The sequence below is a fragment of the Panthera uncia genome, chromosome B4, assembly GCF_023721935.1.
Source record: "Panthera uncia isolate 11264 chromosome B4, Puncia_PCG_1.0, whole genome shotgun sequence".
In the NCBI taxonomy this organism is placed as follows: domain Eukaryota; kingdom Metazoa; phylum Chordata; class Mammalia; order Carnivora; family Felidae; genus Panthera; species Panthera uncia.
The window spans coordinates 71,135,728-71,151,649 of NC_064809.1; the positions used below are offsets into that span (position 1 = coordinate 71,135,728).

The following is a 15,922-nucleotide window of genomic DNA, read 5'->3' on the forward strand; positions in this document are numbered from 1 at the left end:
TCCTTTGAAAATACTATATGTACTCATACTACATTAGATATGTTAAATAAAATATATTCGTAAAATTATTTTTTACCTGTTATCTATCTACTCTTTTAAATTAAAGTGGCTACTAAAAATTTTAGAGTGGCTTGTAGTATATTTCTATTGGCAGAACAAGTATGGATGACAGCATGAGAGCCTACAAAGAAGTAACAAAAGAGGAATGAAGAAGAAACAAATTTAAGATAGTATGCAGAGGACTAGGCAAAGATGATGGAGAGAGAAAAAAATGGAAAACTCCCAGATGAATTCTGGATTCTAAATAGAGATGACCACAAGTAGTTGAAAACATAAATCTGGTTCTAAGGAAAGAGGTCTCGGCTAGTGATAGAATTTTAGAAGCCATACAAATATAGGTAAGACTTTAAAGCTACTGGAGTACTCAAGAAGTCTTAAAAAGTATCCCTAGAAAATTGAAAGGCACTTAAAATTTAAGAAATTATTTCTAAAAAGGCAGAGAGATAGGAAAGAAGATTGTGAAAGGTCAGATAAGTAAAACAAGCAAGCATACATACAAACATTCATAAAAGGATATCCTATAAACCAAAGAAAATAAAGGGCAGTCAAGAGCACCACATGCAGAAAACAAAAAATTATTTTGAACCTTAGTGAGGATAGATTTAGGAAAATAAAACAATAGGGGTGAATGTTCAATGGGAGTTAAAAAGCAATTGTGAAGAGGGAGCCAAGTACAGATATCTCCTTCAAGTTTAGTTGGAAAGGGATAAAGATAATAAAGTGAAGATTCAGAAGTAAAGATCAAAGGAAGACATTTAAGAGTATGTAGGTAATATCATGCCATAAGAAATATTTTTTGAAGTCTAACCAAATTAGGCTAACACTACACCAAACTTCTAATTTAAGTAAAATATAAACCATATTAAATAAAACATAAATTTCTATTCCGAGCAACAAAACAGTATTTCACATGAAGCAGCAAAACAAAATTTTATAGGAAAATATCTTTGGAAGTTAGTTCATGCCAATATATATATATTCAGCAACATAATATACATAGTCTGGAAAAATAGAGAATCTGTCTTTCAGAGAAGCCATGCTTTAAATTTGATCATAATATTACACATTTATACAATGTTGTATCTTTTCTCTAAAACATACGAATTTATATAATTTAATAGAATTAAATAGAATTAATAGAATTACAACAAGCAAAATCATTTTTTACATATGTCGTTTTATTTGAATTGCAGTCTCATTTGTTCCTTATGTCAATGAGACACATCTGGTAAGAATATACCAAAACAAATTATAAATACCTACACTGAGGTATTAATGTGCTTAAATAGCTGTATGTTGCTTCCAAGCTATTACGGACTTATAGTGCTATTTGAGAACAGTTTTTTCCCCCATCAACAACATCACATTTATATATAATAAGAATTCTTCTCCTTCTCCCCTTCTCCTTCTCCTTTTTTTTTTTAAGTAAACTGTACCCACAACGTGGGGCCTGAACTCACAACCCAGAAATGGAGTCACATGCTGTACTGACTGAACCAGCCAGATACTCCCAAGAATTCTTAATTCTTAAAGTAATTTCAGCTATACACCATTCCTGACTTGTTAGTGATACCTCAAGAAATCTTTTTCTCATACAGTTTAACTACTCACTCTCCTTTTCTTTTCACCTTTTACTCACTGACTCAGGAATATGTTCCTATTTCTTTTTTCTTCTTTTATTTATAAGCCAAAAATAAATCTAAATACAAATCATAATCATGGTTCATAATCATAAATAACATCAACAAGGTATGTATATGTGAATTTCATGAAAGTGATTAGGATTAAGCATTACAATAAAATTGTACTTCATAAAAGAATAAAGTCATCTGCCCACGCCAACCTGGAAACTATGAGAAGTCTCTCAGGATCCCTACAAACCCCCTTATCCTTCTCCAATCACTCACTTTCCTTCAAGCAGCAGCATTTAAAAGCAAAGACACCATTTTATTTTTAGTTTTATTGGCTTACTCTTCCAAACATTTTAATGTTTTTCATGAAAAACAATTTGTGGGTATTTTGAATTTAAGTTTTTGTGTGCTTGGTTTTTGAATCTAATATTCCATTTCAAACCCCTTTTCAATGAAAAAAGTATTCAAAGCACAATCCAATTAATCAGTAAATGTTTCTGACATACAAAAGTCCTCACACTAAAAACATTCTAGAAATTTAAATATCTTGCAATTAACACTAAATGTGAAACTTCTTTTAAACCATCTAAAATTGTGGAAAATCATAAGGTGACCACCATGGATTTGACCTCTTAAAGGAGGACAAAGAAAAAAAAGGTTCAGAATTTTTGTCCTTGTAGTAAAGCCTAGGCTTTACATGCTGAAGAGAAATAATAATCACAGATTAAACCTAAAGTTGAACAATTCATAAATATACTCAAACTGAAAATCTATTAAAGTGAAATCATCTCAACTAAGTTTATACGGCTCATGTTGCAAAGTAAAATATAAGCTTTACCTTAACACAACCTTCCAATGCACTCAATTTAAACACTGCTTGAAATGGTTTTCGATCAACAGGACATGAAGCCAGTATCTGAAAAACGATTAACAAATTATAACTTTATAAACATTTCTTAGATCAACATTAAACTATAACACATTAAGCTTTCCACTAGAAAAGGAAATAGAAAAATAATCTCTTCTTCTTTCAAAGATAAAGATAAAATACGTTCCACTTGTATCATGTCACAGAGTAATAAATACCTTAAACTTGTTCAATTCATTCAAATGTTTACTGTGCTCCTACTCTAGGCTAGGTTAAGTGCAATACAAAGATCAACAAGAGAGATAAAATCTCTGTTATCAAGAGAATACCTACAAAGACCTGCTTGCCCAGTTGAGAACTACTGGCAATTTGAAAGGAGAACTAGACTGAAATCAACAGCTCTGCTATCTAAAGAAAGTACTTGGGCAATTCTAAGTCAGAGGTAGAAGGAATGCCTTGGGCAGGTCCCTTACAGATTTTAATTTTTTATGACTTAATTAATTTCTCTCCAAATCAATTATTTTGAATAGACAGTTGCACCAGCAAGTCATTCCTTATACTATCCTTTAGGAGATATCCAATGCATATACACATATATGGTGTACCTTCTTAATATACAGCTAAACCGAATTTTGTTTTTCTCTTAATTATGTACCTTACATTGGTTTATATTACTATTTCTGCGTGGCCCCATTCTTAATAGCACGATATGCTGTAACAGTTTCAATTTACATTTCCTTTTTTATAAGTAAGATTGAGCATATTTTCCTATTTTTAAGGGCTTTTCAAAATTCCTTTTCTTTAAATTGTTTATTCACGCCCTTTGCCTAACCTTGTTTTTAGGTTGCTGGTCTTTTTCAAATAGAAATGTAGGCATTCTTTATAGATTAAGGAAAATTGTCTTTTGATCACTCTGATTCTAAATGAACTTTATTTTGATAAAAATAGTATTTTCCTGTACTTTCAAAATTAATGTGTATCAACTATTAAGTGTTTCTCTGTTAATACTATTTAAATATTTGTATAGGTTTATATTATTTAAATAATTTAAGGGCCATCTGGCTGGCTCAGTCAGTAGAACATGCAACTTTTGATCTTAGGCTCATAAGTTTGAGCCCCACGTTGGGTGTAAAGATTACCTTAAATATAAAAAAAATCTTATTTAAATAATTTAAAATGGAGTATATTGTCCACTAGGGCAGGAGGGAAGATTCTCTACAATATGAAAATACCAAAAGGTGACATTACTACACACGATTACAAAAGTAAAACAGGATTTTAACAATGTAATTAGCAATACTCTAAAAGACCACAAGATAGTAATGGAATTTTGACAAATTATCTTATGTTCCCTAGTGAAAAATGTGATTTTTGCCTTTCTGGACCTTGGAAGATATCAAGATATGCTTATACAAGTTCAGATAGATCAGACAAATGTCGCCTCTAGTCATAGAATACATTTTCACAAAGTCTGTGAATCACTTTGAGAGCAGCCAAAATATAAATTGAGTTACTTTACTACTGTGCTAAAAAGTAATTTTTCTTTCCTGTTAAGTAAGTAGGCCTTGAAAAAATGCTTTACCACATCTGAATTAGGAAATGTGACCTTACTATATTAAATCGGTTCAGACTGGTAGAAGCCAGCTCAGCTTAGTTCCAAGTACTATGGATTTAGGATGCTATTACTTTCCCTACAGAAAACAACCATAAGAAGCTTTGCAACAAGTAGTGATATAAAGCTGTCCATATCTTTTTAAAAACTGCACTGCAAATAGCAATTCTAGTTCAAAGAATTTGACAATGTGAATGTTTACATTAGCATTTACTATATGAAATTTCTTAAACCAGAAGTTATATTAATATGTTTATAATTAAAAAGAATATTTAAAAGTAAAACCTTTCACATACTTCTTATAAATAACCAAAGTTTCAGAGTATACTTATTTCTATTTCAAAGGTAAATTTAGATAAACATTCATAAAAAGATAAAACAATGCTTCCTTCATGTTTTTTTGCTTCCTTCAATGTTTAAAAAAAAAAAAACCATTAAGAAAGATGTACAGAAGCTCTGGATTGCTGTCTACTTTCAAATCTTGCCCTAATGTATAACCTTAAGCAAGTTACACAGACTCTGTGTATCTCGGTTACCTCATTTGTGAAAATGGGGATAACAGAACTTATCTCTGAAGTTCTTAAGGGAATCAACGGAATTACTTTAGAAGTGTATGGCATACATTAAGCATTGGGTAAAGTCTTCTAAATATCAACTAACTTCACTGAACAACAACAAAAGATTGGTTTATTAACAAAAATGATAATACAATATGATGTATTATTATACATGCATGTGAGAGACAGGAGTTCTTAATGATTTTCTGTTGGGTTTGCAAAGTTCATGGCATACATGGAAATTAAAATGTTTCATTTTACTATATCTATTTCAATTTGTAACACTAAGATCTAAAGAAAGCCACTGTGTTCAAGAAATTTACTCTATATCAGATGCACCCAATCGTTCAGAAACTCTGAAATTGCATAACCTTATTTTCTTATTAAATTTTCTCGGATGACATCAGTAAGTGGCACTCTTGCCTTTAGTGTTCAAACTAAGAGTTTCAACCTGAGCCATTCCATTTTGATCTGTTTCAAATAATGGGGTTCTGAGTAAGATTTTGTTTTTGTTCTTTTTTTTCCTTAAGCATAACTGCCACAGATTTGTTTCAGGTTTCATCTGAAGAAAGGGTTCTACTGCTATTACAAAATGAAAGAAAACAGAAAAAAGTAGTTGGAAAACCACTGATATATATTATCACAATCTGTATATACTTAAAGTTTCTAAATCTAGTTGCTACTAGAAAATAAGTAAATAGGTTTTCTTTGGCTCAGGCTCAGCCATCGGAAAAAATGCTGAAAACCAAGTTATCCTCCTCAGTTAAGGAAAGCACATGTCAGAAAACAAGCTACCTATAGTAGACAAAGTACATTTACAATGGCTGTTGAGAAATGATGGTATACCTTTCTGACCTTAGAAGAGTTTAACAAAACATTTCAGAGGGGAAACAGAAAAGAAATTCAGTTATCCTCAAGTCTTCATTGAATACTTCAATAAATTAAGACTAAAGAAGAATGAAAAAGAAATCAAAACATATTTTTAAAAATTAAGAGGATCTTTAATTTTTTTGTTAATGTATACTATAACAAAAGTACAAGGCTACCTTAACATGGCAAAGTTCAAAGACACCATCATTGGCAGGTATTAATAAAATTACACATTAATTTTTGTAAATTTTTGTTAATTTTTGTAAATAAAATTTACAAACAGGTTTTTGAAAATGGTTTATACGTCTTACTTTTAAGACAGTCCCAAGGGTATTTCACGCTTATAATCCAGCAGATACCAATTCAGAAAATGTCAGATATTTTACTTAGCTTTCATAGTTTGTTACTAACATAACTAATTTTGTTTTTAAGTTGTAGGTTTTTGAAAATACACATTTAAACTAAAGTAGAAAATTTTGAATATACTTAATTGTGCTTAAAAAATGTGATTTTAGTTTTGAAGAAAATTATCCCAAATTTTGTTTTCCTTATATACAACCAAAATAAAAACCCCATGATTGTTCGCCATTTTTATTCCTCATATACAATCAAAATTAGTCTTCAATTAATCACCTATTTCAACCAATATGACTCTCATTTCAATACTTTGTAAGTATCTAATTTAGTTTCATAAAGTAATTCAATCACCATTCAATTTTGTGATACAGCTACAAAATTAATAGAATATGATCACTGCTTTACACCGTAATATGTATTAAAAAACAGAGCATACATTTTATTGTGAATGCTCTGTACTAAGGCTGTATCAGTTAAGTAGGCAATTTTGCTAGGAAAAAAAATCTTCCTAATGATTTCAGTAAAACATACCCTAGTATTCTGAAGCGTTGTAAATTCCCAGCTCAGACAAACCCATATTTAAATGTAAGAACAGGAAACCTTCCTTATTTGGAATTCAGGATTCTTGATTTCTAATATTTCTTGCTTCCTGTTGCTGCTCTATCCTCAATCACAAAGGCTGCCTACAGATAGCCCCTCCTAGAGAGAGAGAAGCAAGTGTTAAAGATAAGTGCTTAAGGACTAAATCTCAGTACCTATGCTTATTAAGTAGGTTTGTCTGTTCATGGGAATCTCTAGAAAATCTATCTTTCCTTCTAACAAATAGAGCATGTTATATAAAACTACAGTTCAAAAGCAAATAAAGATGATTTAGGAATGCATAATATTAGAGGCTTATTTTAAATCTGTTTACAAGAACTTATTTTTCTTGTTGATGGTGCCAATATACCTAGCCTGGACCTCCAAAGAAAGTGCTCACCTGTAGTCAGACTACATGTTCCCTATCACAATTAACCACTTCTTTCAATACATCCTTGTCAATCCATAATTAGTAAAACTGTAGGGTTTTTTTTAACAACTCTCAGAATGTATTCCTAAAGGACAAATGACTGTCAGTGACAAAAATTAACACCAAGAAAGCATTTTATCTAACTACTCAAAAGGAACCCCTTCATAAGACACAACAGTTGGGTAAGAATAACTTTTAATTCTAACTTCTTTTTACATGTAATAGTTAATACTTTCTTTTTCTAGAAAAATAAAATAGAAAATTCCATAAACTACCCGTATAAATCATTTTCAAATTCTAACATTTAAAGCTAGGCTATACAAAAATACACATTAATTTACCCAACTGGTAAAAACAGTATTAAATGAAAATGTATTACATTTATGCTTTAGATAATGAGTGTTCACTTTAGATAATGAGTGTTCACATTAAAAAATGTGTTCAAATGTAAAAAATAGTCTTTGCTCTATCAAAGGTTTTTACCAAAGGATTAATCCACAAGGTGAAAACCATAGGGGATTTGGAATAATTAGTCACAAATCCAAGTTCTGGAGGGCTCAGAACTAGCAACCTCTCTTATCCACTTTAAGTATGAAGGTAGACAGTCCTGAATCACCAATTGCACGAGTTGTAATAATTGAATGAAATGATGTATTTGACAATGCTTTACAAATTTTAAAAGATAAGGACTAACAGTATTCTTCCACAGATGTTTAAATTCTTGTTCACAGAGAACTACATAACATAGGTTTAGGAATAGAGAAAAATTAAAATTCCAGGAGAAACTGAAGAAATCCAGACAATTAAAGCTTTGCTGATTATGTTATTTAAAAGTATTCTAATTACCACAATGTGTAAATTTCTCCTCACTGCATAAAAGAACATCTGTATATAAAACACATCAGTAGTCAGGATATAAGTCAACTAACTGTTCATATTCTGATTTTTTGTTATGTATTATTAATTCAAAAATATATTCCTCACCCGACTGCATTGAATACTGTCGTCTGACTTCTTCAAGAACTGTACTCATCGCAGTAAGACTCTCTTCATTTCTAGCCTCACAAAAGAAAACATACCTTTGCCAGTTGTCCAATTTTGGTTTCATTAACCTTACTTTCTCAAACTGAAGCTGTCAGCATTTGATATGAAATGCAGGACTGGGATAAATAAGTTGAACAAGGATAATTTGCTTATAGCAGGAAAGTTAATCACATTAAAAAAATATTTACAAGGTAAGGGAAATATTTTATATTACTTTACAGATAAAAAAAAAAAAAAACCCAGTGGGTAATCAGAACCTCCTAATCACATATATTGTGTGTCCCTTTGAACAGGATAATAAAAACTCTTAAATACTTCAAACATGAAATGCTTCCAAGGCCTTAAACTTTAACTGTTTTAGGGCCAAAAATTTTAACTTCTCGGCAATCCGCCAAATAATAAATCCTATTTTCTCAACCAGTGTGTGTGTGGAAAAGGTATCTTACTGTCTATAGAAAATCACAGTTATGATCAGCTGTCACTACTACAGTCGTGTGTAGACTTCTTCTCTAGCCTTCACCTTTCTAATTATCTACTTTAAAATGTGCAAACTCAGAGGATCAAGGTTAAACTTATGCACAAAGTAAAAACTGTCAATATGCTTAGACTGTACTGGTATAACACAGGTAAGATATATATAATATAAGTAAAATATAGGTAGATAATTTAGATAAAATAACTTTTTGAGTGGCTGCTTAACTTTAATGTATTGCTCTATACATATTTTATCACTTCAAAGGTCTTGTTTAGTTTCAGATTTCTCAGCTCTAATACTAATGCTTTAAACTAATAAAAATTTCAACTTCCCTCAAGTGTCAATTACTGTTTAGTTCAATATTCTATTTCTACATCATTATCATTATTATTTTACAAACCAATAGAGTTCCTTGAAATTAAACATGGTCATAGTGGACATGCTTAATTTCAACTTATTCTAGTGTCCCCAAGGGCAGGAAACTATGTTATGGGCCATGAAGGCCACCACAGGTTCCATTATCTTCAATCTTTCTGCCCTGAGTAAGGTGAACTATGTAAAATACCTACAGACTAAGCTCAGTTACTTGATCACTTTAAAGTCCTTACGTGGCTTTTGTATTAAATAACCACAGAGCCAAAATTTTAGAGCATGAAAAGATTAAAGCTACATTTGACTTTGGATATAGGGTATTTTAGGAGCATGAAAAATTTCAGGAGGGTGTCTGAAATAAATACACTACACTACCTTCAGTTAATTACAGAGGAGAATTTCTTCAATGCCTAAAATATTAAGGTGAAAGTAAATAAATGAGTCCCTCTTTTTGGTTCTTGATATCCATTCTGAATCATATCTCAATGAACCTGAAGTACAAATTTCAGCTAGCTCAGCTCAATTTCTAAAAGACACATAAGCTAGGAAGATGATTCTCAATACATTTTGTACCATTTTCTTATTATGTAGATTTTTAACTGTAAAACTCACTTTGATTTCTACCTTATTACTAAAAAGGAACATCGGTAAAATTTAAACAACAGATCAGTTTTTAAAAATTATTTTCATTTCTGGCTATCCCTTGAAGTATTTAGCAAAAAATTAGAGTTCAGAATCCTTCCCTTGAATATCAAATAAACACTGACATGGTAATTTAATGAAAGAGTATTTTAAAAAGCCTTTGTATAGGGCCTGGCTGGTTACAAGAATCTGAATACAGATATACATATCCTACTCATGAAGTCCAAAGTAAACTGCATGCATCTCCTTAAAAACAGAAGGCAGCTAAGGAAAACGAGAGGAGAGAGCTTAACAAATAATGGCCATGAAAAAAAACAAAACAAAACACCAGTGAATCTGAGAACTGATTCTATTTGTCAAAGTACATATATACTTCAAAACACATCCAATTTTTATCATACCAGTAAAAGATTCAAACAGAAAATTTAATTCAAAGCCTAAGTGATTTTGTTAACCAATATTCATTTATTATTTATAATGAATAATTTATTGGATTGTGCTCTTGTTACTGCTCAATTTAATGATGGCTGCTATCCCAATTAGGGACAATGAAATAATTCAGAACATTCTCTGGTTATTCTCTGCTTCCAAGGTAAATCACTTTTGTTTAAACAATACCACAACTACCCTGCCGCCTCTCCCTACTTTTTTTTTTTTTTTATTTATTTTGAGAGAGAGAGAGAGAGAGCGAGCATTTGAACAGGCTAGGGGCAGAGAGAGAGAGAGAGAGAGAGAGAGAGAGAATTCAAGCAGGCTCCTCGCTGTCAACACAGAGCCTGACTCAGGGCTTCAACCCAAGAACCTCAAGATTATGACCTGAGCTGAAACCAAGAGTCGGATATGCCTACCTGACTGAACCACCCAGGCACTCCTCCCCCTACTTTCTTCTAAAAGCAAATTGGCTTTGGGGCACCTGAGTGGCTCAGTCAGTTAAGCAACCAACTCTTGATTTCAGCTCAGGTCATGATCTCATGGTGCTGGTTTCGAGCCCCACATTGGGCTCAACGCTGAGCCTGGAGCCTGCTTTGGATTCCTCTCCCTCTCTCTCTGCCTCTCCCCCATGCACATGCTCTTTCTCTCAAAATAATAAACTTTCAAAAAAGTAAAATAAAAGCAATTTCCAGGCACCTGGGTGGCTCAGTCTGATGAACGTCTGACTTCGGGTCAGGTCATGATCTCACTGTGAGTTCAAGCCCTGTGTCAGGCTCTGGCAGACAGCTCAGAGCCTGGAGCCTGCTTTGGATTCTGTGTCTCCCTCTCTCTCTGCCCCTCCCCCACTCACACTTTGTCTCTCACAAATAAACAAACATTAAAGAAAGAAAGAAAGAAAGAAAGAAAGAAAGAAAGAAGGAAAGAAAGAAAGAAAGAAATGGATGCAATTTGGCTTCAGCAAAATGTTTCTATCCAAAGCAGTAACCAAAAGAAAGAAAATATTACATGTAAGAAAAGTGTTGATTGCAACACTACGTTATCAAGTATTTTCAACTTAAAAACATTCAACAAGAGTTAAAAACATAGATAAGTTTAGGACTGTCTAGTGGAGTTGAATATATGTACAGTCCACAACCTACTAGTAGTTCCACTTCTAGATATATACCCTAAAGAAAACTGGAGCGTGTACACCATGATAAACACCATGACTGTGTTAAAGATGCATGTAGAGTATAAGGATAAAGAATCAGGTCTATTTGATACATTCTAATTTCACAGAGAAAAGCACATACTCAGACTATGCTGCTGAACCTTACAATTATGTGATCACTAAATACAATCTTATAAAAGCACTGAATTGAAACCTTCTACCCATCTCATAATGTTGCTTCTCTACTGGAAGCAAAATGTCTAGTTTTAAAATACTTAATCACAAAACAAACCAAGGTACATTAAATCTTTAATTTGGTGGCAGAGAAAAATATGCATTCCTATTTCATTAGTCAATGCCCCTTACAAATACATGGAGATTTATTATTATATTAAATAATTAAATTAAACTCAATATATTTTTCCCAAAATACATTTGTACCTCTCCTTAGTCCCTTCTTGCCAAGAACAGTTTAGGCTTTAACCTAATTAGAGCTGTTTCCAAGTATACTATGAATTCAACTGGTATAACAAATCTTTTTTCCTCCTTCCAGAACTAGGTCACAGAGTCAGTATACAGTTACCTTCTCCTTTCTACACTATTAATGAAAATGTAAGTAAAACACAGAACTCTGAAAACCCCAACTATGTAATAAGCAATTAATTCCAATGTGCTTATAGGGACATCAAACAATTTGAATGCAACTACTGCTAAAAATATTTTTGAGATTCATCTCCTTATCTCATTTTTACACACTGAAAAACTACTAACTCAAAAATATAGCATGATTCCTATGACAATAAATTTTTACTTCACAATTCATAACAATGGGGTTTATAATGCATCTTCAAGGTACCAGTACCATAATCTACTTGGCCTGAACTAAGTCAACATAATACCCTGTAAGCCTAAAATGTATTGTTTCTTAATCACTTACTATCTATCTATGAAGAATCTCAGTAATGTCTCTAACTCAGACTCTGAAATTAGTTCACAATATATTAAAAATGGTATCAGAAAATACAGTTCTAAATTCACCTCTGCCTCTTTAAGCTATGAAATCCTGGTCAAGTTCTAGGAACACAAAATTCAAGTTCCTCATCTGTGAAATCTAAGGACACTACTTCATCTGCTCTTATTCCACAAAGCTGATATAAGAAGAAATCGAATAATCTATTTAAAAATTCTCTCAAAGGAGCCCCTAGATAACTCAGTTGGTTAAGCGTCCAACTCTTGGTTTCGGTTCAGGTCATGATCTCACAATTCGTGAGTTCGAGAGCTGCATCAGGCTTTGCACTAAGAGCACAGAGCCTGCTTGGGATTCTCTCTCCTTCTCTTCCCTCCACCCTTTCTCTACCTAAATTAAATAAACAACAACAAAATTCTCTGAAAAATATAAAGCATAAAACAGGTAGAAGGTAATATTAGTAATAAGCAGTATTATCCCAAGAGGGTCAAATACACCATGTATGAATTACTGCATTTCTACCAAAGAGAAAAAATTTAATCTATTATTCCCATAAGATTTTTTTTAAAGATATGCACTTAAAATCTAATTATAAAGAACAAAAAATATGTGTAAAAAAGAAACTAGAAGAAAATATACTAACAGAATTTGAATAATACAAGGAAATTTGTCCACAGTAAGGGGAAAATACGTTACTATGAAATAATTTATAAAAGGCATTACCAACTCTAGGTGGAATGATACCATGTTAGGGAACTAAAATACAGTAATATTTAATTTACTGCCATACTCACCTCTGCCCATTTAAGAATACAGGTCATGCAAAAGACATGATTACAGCTTTCTGGAAAACCAACTTCTTTCTCTAATAGGCAATTAAGACATATAGGACATCTGTCAGCTTCACTGTACAACAGACCAGTGGTAGCAGTATTATCTTTGTTTTCTTCACCTATAAAGTAAAGCAGTCACATATGCTTTCAAGTTCTCCAGACCAAATGACATATGTTTGTGGCAGTAACCAGAACTAGATATTCTAAGGGGCCCTCCTACTACAAAGTAATTAGATAAACATACTCCTTGAGCATAATACCTTCAACATTTACTTATTTATGCTTTTTTAATAGGGGAGTAAAAAGAATTTTTCATTAATTTTAAAATAAGTAATAGTAACATGGTTCAAAAACCTTCAAGCAAAAAAATGTTACAGTGACAAATCTCCCATTCAAATCTACTCCATCCGTCTAGTCCCACTGAATGCAACAAGTAACAACTATTAAATTCTTCCCTGTTCTTCCAAAGACCTTTTTTTTTAATGCATAGACAAGCAACTCTTAAAACATGCCCTTTTAAAGCTCTACTCCATGCATCCAGTCCCATTGAATGCAACAAGTAACAACTATTAAGTTCTTCCATGTTCTTCCAAAGACCTTTTTCTTTTTTAATGCATAGACAAGCAACTCTTAAAACATGCTCTTTTAAAGTTCCTTCTTCATACAAATACTAGACCACTATACACACTAGTCTGCATTTTTCTGTTTTAACCTATTATTGATGGACATTCTCTTTGTTTTCCACCTTTGGCTATTACAAACAATGCTGTGATGAAAAACTGTCATTTCACATTTTTAACAGCATATCTACAAGATAAATTTCTAAAAAATAAATTGCTACATCAACATGTATGTACATTTGTAATTTGAATAGATACTGTCAAATTACATCCCTTACAGTTTGTACTAATCTAAATGCCCACCAGCAATTAAACCTACAAGAGTATCCATTGTTGGCTCAAAACTAAAGGAAACTCCAAGGTTCAACATAAAATGAAACAAAAATAAAGAAATGGTCAGCTAAATGCAAACAATGTACACAAAGCAAATGGAAAAATGGGGATTATCCTGGGAGCAAGTGTCCATATTAGTGTTCATATCTACAGACTAACCCTTACAACCAACCCAGATAGGGGAACTGATCCTAAGAAACTTTAATATTAAGTTAAGATCCCCAATGGGACTAAAGTAAAACATGGCTTCAGGGAAAAGCAAATACAAATCCTCTGAAGAAAAACATTCCTTATTAGGCCCTCAGAATTCTAGAGATAAAATTTATCAAATGTGAGTTCATAATCAAACAATACCAAACCTAACAAAATAAGTTGCCTTGAGTAAGAATCAGCAGAAATAAGAATTTACTTAGATTTATTTTTTATATTAATATTTTATATATTATACTTATTAACTATAAATGTACTTAGATACCCATTGGCTTCAAATATAAGAATTTTCAAATACCACACAGAATAATTAAACACCATGGTAGACCCAGAAGGAAAGAATATTTGTGAACTGGAAGAAATTTGAGAAAAGTAAGAGACATAAAAGGAGAAAGGAGAGTGTGAAATGAGGTCAGAACAAAGTCTAACACACTAATTGAAGCCCAGAAGACAATAAAGAATATGCATAGTTAAAGCAGTAATGGCTGAGAAAGGAGAAAGTAAACAAAAAAGATCTAAAAGATGAAGGACATATAGGTATGCTACAAGAAAAATAAAAATAATCCATGCCAGAAAAAATGTAGCAAATCAGTACAACATCAAAGATAAAAAGATCTAAGAAGAAAGGGGTTGTGGGAGGGAGGATGGGCTAAATCGGTAAGGTGCACTAAGGAATCTACTCTTGAAATCATTGTTCACTATATGCTAACTAATTTGGATGTAAATTTAAAAAAATAAATAATAAAATTTAAAAAAAAAGATCTAAGAAGTAAAATGTGGGGTCCACAGGTGCATCCAACTCTTGATTTCAGCTCAGGTCATAATCTCACAGTTCATGAGACTGAGCCCCAAGTGCGCCTGCTTGGGATTCTCTCCAGCTTTCTTGCCCCTCCTCTGGACACATGTGCATGCTCAGTCTCAAAATAAATAAACTTTAAAAAGCCAAATGAGGGAATGGACAGATCATCTATAAGGGACTGACAATTAGGCTGAAAAGAGATTTCTCTTTTCTTTTTTTTATAAAGAAGGAAAATAGTTTATTACTTTGGCAGGCAAAGGAGGCTGCAGCAGTCTAAGACTTCAAAAAACCTTCAAGGCTGCCCTGAGGAAGAGACTGGGGGGTTTTATAGGGAAATACAGGATCTAGCCAGCTTTAAAAGGAATTGTGTGCTGCCAGCTTCTTTCGTCATGTCTTTAGGGTTCCTGTGGTGTCTAAACGAGGTGTCTGTCCAATCAGATGGGAGCCCTCAAATTTGGGGCAATGACTGGGTAGAAGCCAGTGGCAAAGGCAGTGAAAGGATTCAGCTGAGGGCAGAACAAAGGAGATAGAGGTTTACTGAATACACCCCAAGGGAGCAGCAGACCGGACAGCAGAGGAGAAGCTGTCTGCCTGAAAAGAGATTTCTTGATAGCAAGAAAAGAAAACCAGAAAATGGTTAAATAATATCTTCGAAGTGCTAAGAGAAACAAATCAATCCAGAATTATATATCAATCTTTGAACAGTTTTGAAAAAAATAAAATAAATACAAAAAGTTTAAAGTTTACCACCAACATACTTTCACTAAAAGAACTTAAAAGTCTTTCTCAGGAAGAAAAAAAGACATGGAAGAAGAAATTCCCCCAAACACTATCTATATTAAAATATCAACTAATTTGTGGTGCTTGAAAAAATCAATAATGGATGACTATAACCTATAAATCAAGAGTAGAAAGATCAGAGTTAAAGTGTTCTAATTCTTCTCCTATTAACAGTTAATATTCAAATATTAATTTTAGAAGCAGAGGAAAAGATCAATGCTATTTTAAAAACCAACAAAGAAGATTTCAACATCAAAAACCAAAAAAGGTATATTGTAAGACCAGTAGGGAATAAAAATTT

At 32.4% G+C, this 15,922-nt stretch overlaps 1 protein-coding gene across 4 annotated transcripts in view; it reads right to left on the reverse strand.

The window, feature by feature from the left end:
- SCAF11 (SR-related CTD associated factor 11) overlaps nt 1-15,922 on the reverse strand; it is a 73,214-nt gene that overhangs the window by 29,535 nt on the left and 27,757 nt on the right. For 3 of the 4 annotated variants that reach the window (XM_049627230.1, XM_049627228.1, XM_049627229.1), the window contains 2 exons: nt 12,841-12,998; nt 2,530-2,607 (listed from right to left, as the gene is read on the reverse strand). In XM_049627230.1, the coding sequence (XP_049483187.1) occupies nt 2,530-2,607; nt 12,841-12,998 (236 nt within the window). The remainder of the gene's footprint in view (nt 1-2,529; nt 2,608-12,840; nt 12,999-15,922) is intronic. The other variant, XM_049627231.1, reaches the window with a different exon arrangement.